We start from the raw sequence: 18,392 nt of genomic DNA on the forward strand, positions 1-18,392 counted from the left end.
GTAATACAGGGACAAGTTCAGTTCTTACTTCCTACTGCTAAAATTAATTCGAATTGCACAAAACGTTCCTGGAGCCAACCACTGCCCCATGCCCACCAGTCTAGGAGACCCACATTTCCAGAAACCTGAATAACTTTGGCCTTACTAGCAGGACATGAGAGCAACCTACTGTTAGAAACAGATTTTATTTAAACCGTGTTCAACTTCCTTATAGGAAACATCTTAGTTTCCGACATAACTGGCCCCCACAATCGTGAGCTTTAACTTAAAATTTTTACAGGCTGCAATTTGAAACAAGCCCGTCAAGTACAGGGAAGCACCTTCCGGGCCCTCCCCCTTCCCAGCCCTCCCGCGTTCCCTTCCCGGACAGGGTTCCCCTCACCGACCCGCAAACACGGCCGTAGCGGTCCGTCCAGGCCCCGCCCCGGCCGGTCGGCCTCTTCACGAGGCGCATGCGCAGTTCTCTACGGCCCCGGAAATGGAATTTTTGGAACGAAGTAGCAATGCAGAGCGTTTCTCTTTGCTAGTTGAAATCTGTGCTTCGCGGTCCCTTTACTCCATCCTCAGGGTTTTGGAGTCATTGCGGTCTTTTAATTCCCACTTCCGCCCCTCCTCCCCATGTAAATCACTGTTACAGATCGCGGACCGTTTCGCTTTGGGTTTCAAATTTCTCTGAGGCCAGTACCGAAGCCCTTGCCTTTTCCGCTTTCGGTCCACGTAGAAACCGCCTTTCGGAACATTTTCCTGCTTGAAACCCTTTAGTACCTCCGCATTTGGCAAAACTGGTTCTATGACCTTGCCTTTATGTGAGGGGAGTGAGAAATTAGGGGAATACATGGCTATGCGTGAGAAGCTAGTAGAGTGAGTGAAGTCAGTAGACTGGAATGGTCTCCATCATACATAACGAGCAAAATATAAATATGATATATATATAGCACTTTTTGTTGTAAAAATACACCTAAAAATAATATGAAAGGTATCTTATTTATTTTTGGCTGCATTGGGTCTTTGTTGCTGCTCGTGGGCTTTCTCTAGTTGCGGTGCGCGGGCTTCTCATTGCAGTGGCTTCTCTTGTTGTGGAGCACGGGCTCTAGGCACGTGGGCCCAGTAGTTGTGGCTCGCGGGCTCTAGAGCGCAGGCTCATCAGTTGTGGTGCATGGGCTTAGTTGCTCCGCAGCATGTGGGATCTTCCCAGACCAGGGCTCGAACCCATATCCCCTGCATTGGCAGGCAGATTTTTAACCACTGCACCACCTGGGAAGTCCAAGGTATCTTTTAAAAAAAATATTTGGCTGCGTTGGTTCTAGATCTTTAGTTGTGGCATGCACATGGGATCTAGTTCCCTGACCAAGGATGCAACCCGGACCTACTGCATTGGGAGTGTGGAGTCTTAGCCACTGGACCGTTAGGGAAGTCCCAGGAATCTTTCTTTTTTTAAAAAAATAAATGTATTTTTGGCTGCATTGGGTCTTTGTTGCTGCGCCCAGGCTTTCTCTGGTTGCTGCAAGCAGGGGCTACTCTTAGTTGCGGTGTCCGGGCTTCTCATTGCGGTGGCTTCTCTTGTTGCGGAGCATGGGCTGTAGGTGTGCGGGCTTCAGTTGTGGCACATGGGCTCAGTAGTTGTGGCTCGCGGCTCTAGAGCACAGGCCAGGCTCAGTAGTTGTGGCTTGCGGGCTCTAGAGTGCAGGTTCAGTAGCTGTGGCACACGGGCTTAGTTGCTCTGCGGCATGTGGGATCTTCCCAGGCCAGGGCTCCAACCCGTGTCCCCTGCATTGGCAGGCAGATTCTTAACCACTGAGCCACCAGGGAAGAGGGAAGGCCCAGGTATCTTATTAAAAAAAGGAAATATGGGACTTCCCTGGCGGTCCAGTGGTTAAGACTCTGCGCTTCCACTGCAAGGCAGCGGGTTGGATCCGTGGTCGGCGAACTAAGATCCTAAATGCAGTGTGGCTCGGTCAACAACAAAAAAATATATATATGCTTGGGAATTCCCTGGCGGGCCCTGAGGTTTCACTGCGGAGGGCCAGGGTTCAATCCCTGGTTGGGGAAATATGATTCTGCAAGCCGCACGGTGTGGTCAAAAAATATATATGTATATGCTTGAGAACGGATTGTAATGTGGATACTTGTAGTACATATATTTAATATAATTTTGATGTTTGGGAGTCAATATTTTGTATGTGGAAAATGAAAAAATAGAATTAAAAATGATAATATAAGAATCATTTCATGTCCAGAAACATATAGCTTTCTGGAATTCCTTGGCAGTCCAATGGTTAGGATTCCAAGCCTTCACTGCCGAGGGCCCGGGTTCAACCCCTGGTCGGGGAACTAAGATCCTGCAAGCCCTGCCACCGGGCCAAAGAAAGAAACATAACTTTAAAGTAACATTTTAAGGGGGAGTTCCCTGGCGGTTCAGTGGCTGGGACTCTGCGCTTCCACTGCAGGAGGCACGGGTTTGATCCCTGGTCGGGGAACTGGGATCCCACAAGCTGTGCAGTGGGGCCAAGAGAATTGTTTGTAAATGAATGATTAAACAAATAAATAATAAAATAAAAATTAAAGTAGCATTTTAAGTGCCTACCCTCAATTGAATATATTCTGTAGTTTCAAGGAAATCTTATTTAATTCTCTATTCCTCTACAGGAAATACTTAAGGTAGCTTCTCCAATTCTGATCATCCCTCAGATATAACAGGTATGTTAATATCACATAGTAGTTTAATAGTAAATTAAATGTGGAGTTAATAAGAGCACTCATCGGAAAGGAACAGCAATTTACCAATACACTAAAAGTCTAAGGGCTCACTTGATTTCTTTGCTTGGCTTTTTAGCCCTCAGTGTGCACTTCCTGTTTGTGGTGGGACTGAAGTATTAACTGAGCTCATGTAGTTCTGAGGCTTCCTTCCTCAGGTGAAGGCAGCACCATGAAACTGGGCAATTTTAGTAAGGTTATTTTACAAATATTCAATGATAAACCAGTTGGAAGTGTTAAAACTGAAAACCTGTAGTCAACCCAGTGTAGTTAGACAAAGAAGGTAATATATCTGTAGTTGAATCAAAATTAAATGGACATTCTAATGGAAAGAGGCAATATATGAGAGAAGGAATGAGAGACAATGAGTTCTCGCCTATAACCTTGACTTTGGGAGGTTAAGGTGGGCATGAAAAAAGAAAAGGTCATTGAAAATGTACCAGTCACCTTTTTACACGTTTTGTTATGTAACAAGTATTCCTGAATTTTCAATGTCTTACAACAACAAACATTTATTTCTTCCTCATATCATATGTATCATTATTCACCCCTTGCTTGTTTGTATAATTTGATTCTGTCATTCAGCATAAAATTTCAGTCTATCCAAGACCGTTCTTGCAGTAGAGAGAAGACAGGGTTATACGAAACAGAAGATTTGAAACCTTCCATTTAAACCTGAAACATTCTACTCACACCAAATTGGCCCAGGAACTCAAAAAGCCAAGCTTGCATAAAATGGGCAAGGAAGTGCAATCTTCTCAAGTGAAAGGAAGGGTTGCCTAAGTCAAGTGGCCAAGACTGATACCAAAGGGCAGACATGTATGATCTCACAGAAAGGTGATAAATGATTGTAAATAATATTAGTATATATGATAACTGCAGCTTTTCTCAGAAACGATTTTTCCCTCCTTTGTTCACACTAAACAAAACTACTGATTATTAGATAAAATAGGGAATATCACTATAGAACATGCAGACAAGGATAGAAATGAACTATTACAAAACTCTACAAAATAATACTTAAAAACTAAGATGAAATGGACTGATTCCATGAAACGAGTAACCTAAATCACCAATGTGAAACAGATTACTTGAATAACTACCTTGAATTACAAAGAAAATTTTAAATTTCAAAATCCCCACTACCCAAGAAAGAAATCTGCAAGCTGAGATGGTGACTGTGAGATCCTAGATAAACTACTCCATAATATGGCTGTTTCAGTATCTATCTGGTATAGTCTAGTGGCCTGCTGGGGCCGTGAACTGACATTAGTCTTTCCTTCGACAGCACATCCTAGGTTAACAGCCCAGGGTCACAGGGATATGACTCCCTGGACTGCCCTCGTGACAACCACGCTTCCCCATCACCCCCGGCCTTCCCCTGGTTCTTCTTTAAATCTGGCTCCCCTTCCCCCAGTGAAGCTTAGTAATTCCTTTTCTTTCTGGTTTGAATTCATCAATTCCATTTAAACAGCCTATCCATGGACCCTAAAGAAGGTTTACGCCCCAGGTCCGGCCCCATGCTCTCTGCCTAGACCCTACCTGGACTTCTTACATGTTCCCTCCAGCTATACCTTCCTTGTAGCTCCTCCAGAATGTTAGTAATAAACGTCTCCATTTCACTTTCTCTTGCAGTCTTGCGGAGTTGTTGCCTAACTTGCAACACTCAGGGGCTCAACTTTACAAAAGGTAATTTAACAAAGTCACAACGATGTTATTCAACAATTCTATCAAGTTTATAAAGAAGAATTACCAGTAATTCCATACGATTTCTTTTTTAATTTTTAAACTTTTATTGGAGTATAGTTGATTTACAATGTTGTTTCAGGTGTACAGCAAAGTGAATCAGTTATACATATATCCACTTTTTTTGTCTTGTTTTTTCAGATTCTTTTCCCATATAGGCCATCAGAGTATGGAGTAGAGTTCCCTGTGCTATACAGCAGGCTATAAAATTTCTTTTTAAGACAAGAAAAGGAGGGAGTACTTGTCAACTCAATTTATAAGGCCAGTATTACTAGGATAAAAAACTAGACAAAGTTAATAGAAAAAAAAGAGAAAGTAAACAAAATGACCAATTAAATCCCACATGAAGATTCAAAAATTCATCATAGGGCTTCCCTGGTGGCGCAGTGGTGGCGCAGTCCGCCTGCCGATGCAGGGGACACGGGTTCGTGCCCGGGTCCAGGAAGATCCCACATGCCGCGGAGCGGCTAGGCCCGTGAGCCATGGCTGCTGAGCCTGCACATCTGGAACCTGTGCTCCGCAACAGGAGAGGCCACAACAGTGAGAGGCCCGCGTACCGCAAAAAAAATAAATAAATAAAAAATTCATCATAAAATATTACTAACAGAAATGAATCACAGACAGAAAGAATTCATATTAAAGATAATATAAATCAGGGAATTCCTTGGCAGTCCAGTGGTTAGGACTCGTCACTTTTGCTGCCAGGGCCCGGGTTCAATCCCTGGTTGGAGAACTAAGATCCCGCAAGCCACATGGTACAGCCTAAATAAATAAATAAATAAAATAATAATCAAGACCACTTATAAAAGAAAAATACATTATTCTTGGTTGGGAACAAATTCTATGTGGAGGATACTGGGTGTCAGTTGACATACTAAAAGTAGCACAAATGTTATTTTCTCTGCAAGATCTTCTGGTTCTGAATGTGAACACATCAATAGGAAAGGGCAGCACAGCTTCCAGACACTTGGGAATGGAGATTCTCTCCCTGTCACACACTATAATTGGAATTCTGCAGTCTATCTCATTCATCCTTATAATTTCTTTCACTTCACTGCATGTTTGTTCAATTCCACACACACTTGATTTTCAAGCACCTGACCATAGCCAAGTCCCACAAGAGAGATTTCATGTCACCATTTTGCCATTCCAGTTTTTTCACTGAACTAAAGCCCTAAAGTAACAGTTTTTCTTCATATTTATAATGCACCTACTTTGTACCTGTCATTGCCTTATGGGCATTATCATGTCACAGAAGTCCCAAAACAACCCACTGATTTACATATCCCATGCTATAAAACAGGAGAAATATATGTGACAGGAAAAATTATCACTAAGGAAACAATTCAAAACATTTTTTTATTACAGTAGAAAACAACGTAACACATTGTGTACCAGCATAATTTGAAACTCAAATTTTAATAGCATTTAGAAAATTGCTCTTTGAGTAAACTGCTTAGTTATATTATCTAATAAACATTTCCAAACATTAATTTTATTAAACTAAGGTAAAAATATCTCTGACAAGTTATCCAAATAGGATTTTACAAGCATTTTCAAGAACCATATTGAACAATGGAATGTATGTGTGCTGCAATGTAAGAAATTATTAGCATGAAGAAAAGTATGGTTTGCCAAGTCAAGAACTCAGGAATTTCAAGAGTAAGCATTCAGTGTTTGTTTTCTTTTCTTTTGGGGTGAAGTAGAGAAGAACAGCTTTATTGCTCTGCCAGGCAAAGGGGCCACAGCAGGCTAATGCCCTCAAAACTGTGTTTCCCAACCTGGAGTGGGTAGTGAGTTTTATAGTAATGGTTCAGAGAGGGCGTGATCAGCTCGTGGGCATTCTTTTGATTGGCTGGTGGTGAGGTAAGTAAGAGTCAACAGCCTCAACCTTCTCCTTCCCACCAGTCTGGGGTGTACATGCTTGTGGGTAGCACACGGTTAATTTCTCCCACCTGGTGGGGGTTTCAGTATCTGGTCTCTGGACTCACTGAGCCTCAGGTTCTTTGTGTCTCAGCGCAGAAGGAACTGAGAGAGGGGTAAAGTGACAGGCAAGAAGTAGACTTATTAATATAGGACACCTGTGAGGGATACAAGTGGGTAGGCGAGGGGGCTCTGCCTCAGTGTTTTATCAGAGTCTGACTCCATTTTTTCTTTTCTTGTCTTTTTTTTTGGCTGTACCATGCGGCTTGTGGGATCTTAGTTCTCCGACCACCGACTGAACCCAGGCCCACGGCAGTGAGAGCTCGGAGTTCTAACCAGCAGACTGCCAGAGAATTCCCCTGACTCCATTTTTTTGATGTTTGACTGTTGACACCTCAGGAAAACCTCTTCTTATTCAGCCTATCTGGACAAACTGATAAAACAGCCTAAGGGCTCCTTCCTTTGAGAGAAACTGGACATTGAAACCGTAAGCTTATCCTCCAACAAGCCTCACCCAGTAATTAAATTTTCCTCTAATGTTAACTGCTCTCCCTTCAATTCCCAAGAATGAGTCTAATTTCTCATTAAACATAGATGCAAACATCACCAATTCACATGCAGGGGAGGAAGTGACCAACTTTTCCGACACTTTGTTCCTACCACATAATCAGTCCCTAGCAACCTGTCACTCTCCTCTCTTGGCAAGTCCAGTCCCTTAATGTCCTTACTGCTCTGTTCATGGTCATCTGGTAGAGCATTCTGTCCTATAACGCACAGTGGCCTATCCATGGACCCTGAACATAACAAGCATGATGAGTCAAGGCAGTTTTATATTATTCTCTGCTCCTCCCTGTTGCTAATTCACAACTATTGAATTTGGTAATTCAGGGTCCTTGTTTTTCCAGGGAACACAGATGTGAATGAACCACACCTAATGAAGTTGGCCCCCTTATGTTACTGATTCCTTCCCAGAGGCAATCATCAAAGGCCTGTAATGAAGGCATAAGATCAGCAGACTTCAAACTTCAGGTTGAAAGGCATAAATAGTAATGTGGCTTTTTCAATAAAATTCAATTAATAGAATATTTACAGTGAAGATAATTGGCCATTCGCACGTTATTCTTCCTGTCACATACATACCATTTCATAATTTTTAACATACTGTGACTTGTAATGTTTCTAAGGTACATAACAATCTCACATTAATCCTGGAGAAACACTTATTCCTAGTATAGATTCTCTGATATGTAGGCTGATTTAAGAATGGCGCAAAAAATTTACCTAACTCATTACATTTGTAAGGATTATCCCTCATATGAGATCTGTGGTGAAACCTCAGGACACATCGTTTCATCAAATTCTTTCCATGTTCAGTAAATCTCTATAGTTTCCGACCTGTATGAATTTTATCATTACACTGAAGGTGTAGATACCTGATGAAAACTTTTACAACATTCATTACATTTGAAACGTTGCTCTCCAAACTAAATCCTCTGTTTCAGAAACTCCATCTTTGGGTACAAGCCTTAGCACACATATTAGTTCGTGTGGTTCCTCTCAAAGATACATGCTGAGAAGTCTGGTGAATTGTGCAGCCAGGATAAAGCCTCTGCTCATACATTTTTAGTGTTTCTCTTCAGTGGACTCTGCACTGTTGCCAAATGCTTGAACTCAAGGTAAAGGTTTTGCCACACTAGTTGCATTAGTAAGGGATAGTTCCAGTACCTTCCCATCTTGTGATTTTTGCGTAAAATCCTTACCACACACATAATTATCTGAGTGGTTTCTCTCCAGGATAAATATTCCAATATCTAGTGACAAGTGAGCACTAACTTGCAACTTTGCCACATTCGGTACATCTGTAATGTTCCGTCCAGTATGGATTATCTGATGATTGGCGGGATGTGAGCCCTGAGTAAAGGTTTTGCCCATTCATGGCATTTGTGAGGTAATCTCCAGAATGAATTCTTTGGTGAATGACTTCCTTGTCTAAGGACTGGTCATACTAAACACACCTACCCGATGAAGGCTAAGATGTGAACAGTGAAGCCTAAGACGTGGACAGCTGCTAAAACCCCTGCTTAAAGTTTGTCATCAGTGTGGCTTACCTGACAGTAAGATAAGCTTCTAAGTACACTGACGGATTTTTCACACTCATCACATTTGTCAGGCAGCTTTCCAATATGAAACTTCGGTGCACCTTAAGGTATGAATTTTGACTGAAGACTTTGAGAAATTCAATACATTTCTAGACTTTCTGTCCAGCATAGATTATGTGATGGTGAGGCTTTGCCACACTCATGACATGTGCATAGCTTCTCTCCACTATGAATCTCCCATGAATTTAAAGTGTCAATTTTGTTTTGTTTTGTTTTTTAAGGATTTTTAAAATGTTTATTTATTTATGGCTGCCTTGGGTCTTCACTGCCACACGCAGGCTTTTCTCTAGTTGCAGCGAGCGGGGGCTACTGGTTCGTTGTGGTGAGCAGGCTTCTCACTGCGGTGGCTTCTCTTGTTGCGGAGCATGGGCTCTAGGTACACAGGCTTCACTAGTTGTGGCATGCGGGCTCAGTAGTTGTGGCTCACGGGCTCTAGAGCACAGGCTCAGTAGTCGTGGCGCACAGGCTTAGTTGCTCTGCAGCATGTGGGATCTTCCCAGACCAGGGCTCGAACCTGTGTCTCCTGCATTGGCAGGCGGCTTCTTAACCACTGCGCCACCAGGGAAGCCCCAAGTGTCAATTTTGAGTGAAGACCTTCCCACATATATCACGTTAATATGATTCCCCCTTTGTGTTTATTACCTGATATGTAGTGAGAGTTGAGATCTAAGCAAAGGTTTTTCAACAGTTTTTATCTTTGTAAGGTTTCGCTTTCGTGTGAACGCTCTGATGCTTTGCAAGGTATGCTTTTCGACTAAAGCAGCTGCCACACTCGTCACACTTGTAAGGCTTCTCTCCAGTATGAATTCTCTGATGACTTACGAGATTTGAATTCCGATTGAAGACCTTGCCACACTCACTACATTTGTAAGGTTTCTCTCCAGTATGAACTCTCCGGTGAATTGCGAGGTACGAATTATAACTAAAGACTCTGCCACATATATCACATTTACATAATTTCTGTCCTGTATGGATTATCTGATGTCTCCTGAGGTTTGAGCTGTGATTAAAGATTTTGCCACAGTCTTTACATTGGTAAGGCTTCTCCCCAGTATGAATTCTCCGATGAACTGAAAGGTATGAATTTTGACCGAAGACTTTGCCACATACATCACATTTATATGGCTTATCTCCTGAATGGATGATTTGATGTTGTATGAGGTGTGAGCCAAAATAAAAGGTTCTGCCACACTCATTACATTTGTAGTGTTTCTCTCCAGTATGAATTATCTGATGACTGACAAGGGTTGATCTAATACTAAATACCTTACCACACTCATTACATTTGTAAGGTTTCTCTCCAGTATGAATTCTCTGATGACTTGCAAGGTTTCCTTTTTGACTAAAAGCCTTGCCGCACTCATTACATTTGTAAGGTTTCTCTCCAGTATGAATTCTGCGATGTTTTGCAAGGTATGAATTCTGACTAAAGACCTTGCCACATTCATTACATTTGTATGGTTTCTCTCCAGTATGAATTCTCTGATGAACTGCAAGGTATGAACTTTGACTAAACACTTTTTCACATACATCACATTTATATAAGTTCTCTTTTGTATGGATTATCTGATGTCCAGTGAGCTGCAAGGCATGATTAAGGGTTTTGCCACACTCGTTATATTTGTAAGATTTCTCTTCAGTATGAATTGTTCGATGAATTGCAAGGTCTGAATTTCGACTAAAGACTTTGCAACATACATCACAATTAAGTATTTTCTCTTTTGTATGGATCAACTGATGCTGAGTGAGATTTAAGCCCTGATGAAAGGTTTTGCCACACTGATTACATTTGTAAGGGCTTTCCATGCATGCACTCTGGTCTTGTGTCAGTACTGAAGGATGTATAAAATCATTCTCATATGAATTAGAAATGGTGGATTGGACAATAGGAGAAGTTCCTTGAAGTGGTGAAAATGAGGCACTAATGCTGATACTCTTGTCAGCTTGATTAAATTCATCAATTTTCTCTTCAGTTTTGAACATATGCAGTTCATCCTGAAAGCTTAATGCCAGCCTGTTTTCAATAGGCTTGATTCCTGCAACACTTCTACCATGTCGATCTCTCTTATCAGCCAGCTTTTGGTTATGGTTTACAGGCATTCCTTTATCATTTCTTTCCTCATCTCTTGGCTGAGACTCAAAGTCATGTTCATTTTCCTGGATTTCCCTGAGGTAAAAAGGCTTGATTTTTTCATGTCTTCCCAATATCAGTGTTTGGAATACTTCTGCTCTATCAGTGTTTGCATTTAGTTGTAATTTCTTGATCACATGTAAGTGAGAGATATCTACAAGATATAAAGAACCATAAGTACCCTATTCATCCCAATTCATAAGTAAATAGTTCATGTTAAATACATGATATTACACCAAAATTAGTACTTACACAAAACAGAGTTATGAAAATTCCCAACCATGATATTAAAACCTTTACAAACACAAAAGGAATGATTCTTTACTAAAGATAAAGTGATCGAGGTAATTCCACTTAAATTTTGGGTACCCAATTTTCAAACAACCTATGATAAAAACACTCACATTGAGAAAACTTCTGTTAGCTATCAAAGAAAGTATATTTTTCAACCATGACACCAAAGCATATACCAATTAGCAGTAAACATACTGGTGCCTCGTAACTGAGGAGAAAAGAATATTATACTATACATATATTGTGCATACTTGTTAAATAGAAATGAATGCTAAAAAGACAGACAGTAAATAATTGTAACAGTAAATAATGCAAAACTAACTTATTCAATGTATAATCTCAAGGAGTGGCGGTTTCCAATTGGGAAACAAATATAGCATAGAGAAAATGGTGAGTATGATAAAACAGTATTTTAAAAAACAAAATGTTCTTCTAAAAACGTGCTGTAAATCTATGTACCCAGGAAGAAGCATAAAACATTCTGAAAGACCACCTTCTGGATATCACAATTAAATATCAATAAATGAAATATTCTCCAGTTATATTAACAGCCATTAAATAGAACAACTCCCTACCTGTTCAGTGCCCTAAAATATCCAGTTCGTTGGCTCCAAAATATACGTAATGTAGAGAGAGCAATTTTTGAATTTATTTAACTAGGTTCATACAACAAATTGCAAAAGAAAGGCATACAATATATAAGGCAAAAAAAGGGACATCATAATAAACATGCCAGAATATTAATATATCTTTTTTATACAAAAGCCACTTTTGATTCATTAATATAAAAACAATGCACTATTTCTGGGAATTCCCTGGCAGTCCAGTGGTTAGAATTCAGCACTTTCACTGCCATGGGCCCGGTTCCATTCCTGGTTGAGAAAGTAAGGTCCCGCAAGCAGCGTGGTATGGCCAAAAACACAAACAAACAAACAAACAAAAAACCCCCAAAAATCCCCACTATTTCAAGCCGTCTAACATTACTAGTTTCTTTCGAAAGGCTTGAGGAAAGTTATCAGAAGTTTTTAAGTAAGGAAAGTGGAATCAGGTTTCTGTGCATGACCCCAACTGACGCAGAAAGCAGTGAGAACCATGATGTGGACCTTGACCAACAGACTGAGACAACATACTCTTAAGCATGACCACCCACCCAACAGCAGCAGAGGACAGATTACAAAATACGACAACAAACATCAGGAGTTGGGAAAGAAAACTTCAAGGGAGATGCAAGAAGTGAGCTGGATAACTACAAAGGGTATTCAGCCGCCCCTCCTGGAAATGGTTTCTGAGTCATCACAGCTACACAGAAAATGATTTAGGTTGTGTCATGAGACAGTTGTTCGATATATAAAGAGGCATTATTTTTACAGTGTGAGTGATGTGGAAGGTGGAGGGATGGGTGAAGGAGTGCTGCAGAAATTGGGACGTTCAGGAGAATAACTTAACAATAACAATGGAAATAGGAAATAACAATCTTTCCATCCACATCAAGGTACCATGGAAATAGGAAATAACAATCTTTCCATCCACATCAAGGTACCATGTAAGGAAAGGTCAGGACTGAGAAAGGGCCTGAGTGGAGCACAGAGTTTTTTAACTATGGGAGTTATACTATGAGTATGGGAAGAACTGAAAGAGATTTAAACACTGTAGAAATAAACTAACTTTAAATCTATTACACTATTTGCTATGCAAGGTATCAAATTCCAACAGCTGTATTTCCATGCACATATTCAATAAGAACATACACAATATTCAAGGAGATGGTGCAATAATGTTCTTAGCAGAAAGCGGAAGAAAAAACCAGGAGAAGAGCAGCAGAAGGAGACGGACCAGTCTATTCTGTACACACACGTGCAGAACAAAGTAATCAGATCAACACTACTGTAAAGTAGGGAGATCCTGATTTCAGAATGAAGATCTCCTGGCTGGGTGAGCAGGCTTTGTATGGGGAAACAAAGATAGCAGAAAGCGTTTGAGAAAGCCTGAGCAATTTCAGGATAGGATCACAATAGTTAAGTAAGCAAAGAAAGCGAAAAGTGTTACTAACTAAAATATAGATTACATAAGTTGGTATATAAAATGTTTATGTTAACACTCCTTGTTATTAAACATGACAGTGTTCTTTTAGCTGGCCTCTCTAAATACTGAAAATCAGATCATTAAATTTCTTAACACAAACTCTGCAAAGAAAAACAAAACCATGAGGAGTGATGTCAACAGAAGAGTAAACCACAGGCACTCATTACAGCCATGAGGAAGCCAAGTTAAAAACAATGAACAAAAAAGAATTTGGGAAAACTCTACAAACCAGTAAAAAAACAGTGGGAGCACCCAGGCAATTGCCTATCCTGAAAACACTAAACCAAAACATGTAGGAAAGTTCATGACAATCCCCTGGCCTGTGACTCCCCACCTCCTTCTTACACTGCATTGAGATTGAACTGGAAGAAGCCTCCCAATTACCAGAGGTGTCCTCATGGGGAAATGCTAAAAACATGATAAAAACACTCAGTAAACCAGAAATAGAAAAAAAATGACCTCAACATAGTAAAGGACATGTATTAAAAGTCCACAGGTAACATCATACTCAATGGGGAATGACTTAAAGCTTTTCCTCTAAGATCAAGAAAAAGACAAGGACAGTTACACTCAGTATTTCTAAAAAAAAATCACTGGAATTCCTAGCAAGTACATGTAGGTAGCAGAAAAAGACATAAAAACAATTCCAATAGCAAAAAGAAGCAAAACTATCTCTTTTGACAAATGAAATGATCTAATAAGTAAAAAACCCTGGGGAAATCCCTGGTGGTCCAGTGGTTAGGACTCCATGCTTCCTCTGCTGGGGGCCTGGGTTTGATCCCTGGTGTGGGAACTAATATCCCACAAGCCGTGCAGCACGGCAAAAAAATAAAAAATAAATAAAAACCCGTGAAGATTCTTAAACAAAAATTTGATAGAAATAATGAACTCAGAAAGATGACAATATATAAAATTGACAAACAAAAATCAATACTGTTTCTATACAGTGAGAATAAAAAATCAAGAAGGAAATTCAGAAAACAATTCCATTTACAATACCATCAGAAAAATAAAGTACTTGGCAAAACTTTACAGAAGGGAAGATATATGCACTATAAACTAAAAACACAGCTGAAAAATATTTGAAAAGACACAAATTAATGCAAAGATATCCCAAGTTCATGGATTAGAAATATTGTCAGTATGTAAACACTACCCTAAGTGATCAACAGATTCAACACAATCCCTAATAAAATCCCAATACTGTGTCTCGAAGAAACACATAAATCCATCCTAAGATTCAAATGCAATCTCAAAAGACACTCAATAGCAAAACCAAGGTTGAAAAGAATGAAGTTGGAGGTTTCACCATCATTTCAAAATTCTTAGAAACCTAAACTAACCAAAGCAGTACGGTCCTAGCATAAAGACAGAGAGAGACCAGTGGCATACAACAGAGACGTGAGAGATAAACTCTTGTGTATGTGGTCAAGTGATGTTCCGCAGGAGTATCAGAACCACTCAGTGGGGGAAGGGCAGTCTACTAAACAAAACGAATTATGGTTCAGATTGAAGGTATCACTGCACTTCATAAATTCCCTAATTTAGATGTTTCAAAATTAGCTGTTGATGTAGAAAGAATAGCACACAGGTGACCCCAAAATGGTGTCAACAACAGTTTACACAACAGCCTCACAAATATGAGGATGTGAACTTGGGCAATGTTATCCTGAGGAGAAATTCCTATTCACCGTTTACTGAGGGTGAAAGGGGATGGGCATAGTACATGTGAACACCACTATCACAGTGCCCTTGAGACAGGCTTTTGTGACACTGCTCAAAACCAGAAAAAAACCTGGAAAGATTTATCAGCCAGGCTCTGGTGATACTTTCTATCTCATATCATAGAATATGCAGACCACTTCACTATAGCTTTAAGTGGTGATTTTCTATATAGCAGGAAAATATTACAATATATGAGGGATAGTATTCTCATTCAAAATTATCTGTCACCCAGTAAACCCACCCTATGGAGAGTCCACCAGAAGTTGCTGATTAACGAAGGGTGGATTATCACACCAAGGGTTCTGGATAAAATTTCAGAGCCCAGTTCTCTGTATTTCATAAACAAGTTTCAGAGGCAAAATCACACAAACTTAGAAGAGTATGAAATCAGGAAGAGAATACATTCCCAGACTAGGTAGAGCAGTACAGGAGTGAAAAAAATATGAGATATGTGTGTCAGATATCATAGAACCTTCAGATGGAACAATGTGCTCTAGCCACAGATGCCAAACTAAGAGGCTGAAAGATACATATATGCTCCTCAGTAGGACTGGGGATCAAAGAGATGATCTCCCTGTCCACTGTCCTTAGTTTTCCTAAGTAATAATTACAGAAGATAGAATGCACCTCCCTGTTACACACAAGCCTGAAGAATGTGGCCAAAGCAGAACAGAAGAAATGCAGGAGGGATCTAAACAGGGAGACAGGGCTTGAGACAGCTCCATGCAGGTTCTGAGATGCCACATGGAATCAAAGAGCAGCCAGTGTCTCCCAACTTCTGATGAGGTCTCCTAAAAACATCAAATGGGGACGGAACTGGGAAAGGTTCAGGGATTGGAGCCTGCAGGCATCGGCTCTTATCTATGTGGACTGAGAACTGAGCATCCAATGGAATGAAGTCGAGAAGGAGAGATGAGGGGGCAAGAGGCCCCTTTGAAAAAGTCCACCTCATGCTCTGCTAATTCAAGCAACAAGAGCTCACAGAAACCAGATGGCAGAGTGTTGCAGATCATGATAAAGACCTTGCCTTTGTCTCTGGTGGAGCTGCAGCACCACTGGAGGGTGAAAGAATACATTTTACACGTGGAAGGACAAGAGGGATAAGTTACGGAGAAGAAAAATTTCCTCTGAGAGTTCAAATAATAAGTAAATTTTTGTATTCCCATAGAACTCTCTGATGAGGGGAAAGACTCCAAACACTATTAATAATGAGGCTTCCCCTCGGCGCTTCTGAGATCTGACCTGTGTTCACACTTTGATACATCCCCAAAGGTATTCAGATCAGTCTTCACAGCCCAGGGCTCTTTCTCTTGTTACAAAGTGGGTAAAATATTCAGATAAGAAACAGAAATTCCTCCACATAAGAGGAAGGAAACATGATTTGCTGTGGCTTTTCCAGAATCCTGGTCTCTTGCTCAACTGAGAACTGAGGTGACTACAGATGGAAACAGAAAAATATTTCAAAAAACTGACCTGCTCTTTACCTCCTGAATACACAGGGAACAGTATAATGTGCAGAAACGTAGCTCTTTTCCTAAAACTCCTAAATCAAAAGCACAGGGGTAGGAAACAGGAAAATGGGTATATTAAGAGTTCCCCATTGAGCTTTATATATATGTAAGCTCTAGAACAACTCCTGATGTATCATGAAGTGGGCAGGCCATCAGAGGAAAAGGTAGATTTAAACTCCTGAGGCTGCATCCTGAAGCTTTCCATGTCTGAATCAACAAGGATTTCAGATCAGTCAAGCAAAACAGGGGCTCCCAGGAGGCACACAATGGAAAATGCAAAGATACATAAGGGCAGATCCCAATTTCTGGAGGGAAGTTATCCTCACCCAGGGAGACCAGGTTCCTGTAGGTCTCCAACATCACGTCCCTGTACAAGGCCCTCTGAGCAGGGTCCAGGCATTCCCACTCCTCCTGAGAGAATTCTATGGCCACATCCTTGAAGGTCAACTGTGCCTGAAATGAAAACACATTTCACCAAGGGGCCATGAGGAGAATTCTTATTTTCACACAAAATGAGAAGAGGTGAAAAGATCAAGTTGAAGTATGTATTCTGACAGATCCATATAAATATATCTGGGGAAATTATAGGTCTCTAATTTTAATTTCTTATGCTTTTCCATAAAGATTATGATAACCTGTAATCAATGTGTATTTTTCATTTTTGTGGACAATACATGAAATACATATAAATAAAATTCAACAATGAGTTCTCTATCCAGAAGTGTTACATTATGCCTTACACACTGAGTGCTATTCAAAATCTAGATAAACTACACTATGAGTGGTGGCTTTAGAGATGACTAAGTCCACAGTGCTTTAAAAAGAAAATCAAAATCTTAAATTACAATGACGATAATAACAGCAATGACTAAAGGTGTTTGAATACTTCACAGATGCTAAGCATTACTCTAAATGCTTTATAGATATGAACTTTTTTTGTCAACATTGTAGCTCAGTAGAGAAAGATCTGTTCCCATCGTGCAGAGGAGAAAACTGTCAGAGACGTTTGGAGAAACTCAACTTAGTTCGAGCTAAGAAATGATACAGCAAGCACTTGAATTAAGGTGGATGCGCTCTTGAACTGAAGATAAAGAAGCAAAAACTGAAGTAACAGAAGAGCTTTGGAAGCACACGGCCAGAGGATTCTCCCAGAAAACTTGAAAGAAGTTGAACAACATGAAAGGCAGTAAAAGGTCATTATAGATGTAGGCATGTGTGCCCGACAGACACACATACACACACACACACACACAACATGTTAGTAATCTTACTAGTATCTGAACCATTAACAGGATAGTGTAGGAAAAATTCAAGGCCATGTAATATATTTATGATATAATTTCAACTGCAATAAAATACAGTACATAGTTATAAAATTCTGATGTCTTTTATCAAAACCATGGACTTGCACATCCATCAACTCATGGACACACAGGTAAATGCACAAATAACTGAAACGAGAGAAGTTGTCTCTGGATATATTATTGCATGATTTTTTTATCATCATTTTTATTTATGTGAATTTCAGCATCTTTGGAACAATGAAAATGTATCAACTGTATTAAATGGTACTAACATGAAAAAAATAGGATCCTTTAACTGCAATCTCTATTGAATACCCATATATAAATACAATTTAAACCACAATATTGACATAGTAGGTATTAACAAATGCAAAGCAGAGTTTATTTCTGTATTCCACACATAAAACACTGACTCAAAATCAGAAAAGTTATTATTACTATTATACATTAATTTAAGAGACTAAGAAAAAAATTATCACAATAGTAAAGTTAAAAATTACTCAGAGAGGGCTTCCCTGGCGGCGCAGTGGTTGGAAGTCGGCCTGCTGATGCGAGGGACATGGGTTCGTGCCCCGGCCCGGGAGGATCCCGCATGCTGCAGAGCAGCTGGGCTCGTGGGCTATGGCCGCTGGGCCTGCGCGTCCGGAGCCTGTGCTCCGCGATGGGAGAGGCCACAACAGTGAGAGGCCCGCATACCGGAAAAAAAAAAAAAAAAAAAAAAAAAAACTACTCGGAGAATTAAATATCATGACTAAAAAGAATA

General features: G+C 40.2%; 1 protein-coding gene across 2 annotated transcripts in view; it reads right to left on the minus strand.

The window, feature by feature from the left end:
* The window catches only part of LOC132509835 (zinc finger protein 525-like), a 293,110-nt gene that overhangs the window by 12,094 nt on the left and 262,624 nt on the right, over window positions 1-18,392 (minus strand). For both annotated transcript variants that reach the window (XM_060131354.1, XM_060131353.1), the window contains exon 2: window positions 16,652-16,778. In XM_060131354.1, coding sequence (XP_059987337.1) covers window positions 16,652-16,778 — 127 coding nt within the window. The remainder of the gene's footprint in view (window positions 1-16,651; window positions 16,779-18,392) is intronic.

This window comes from Lagenorhynchus albirostris, chromosome 19, assembly GCF_949774975.1.
Source record: "Lagenorhynchus albirostris chromosome 19, mLagAlb1.1, whole genome shotgun sequence".
Taxonomy (NCBI): Eukaryota; Metazoa; Chordata; class Mammalia; order Artiodactyla; family Delphinidae; genus Lagenorhynchus; species Lagenorhynchus albirostris.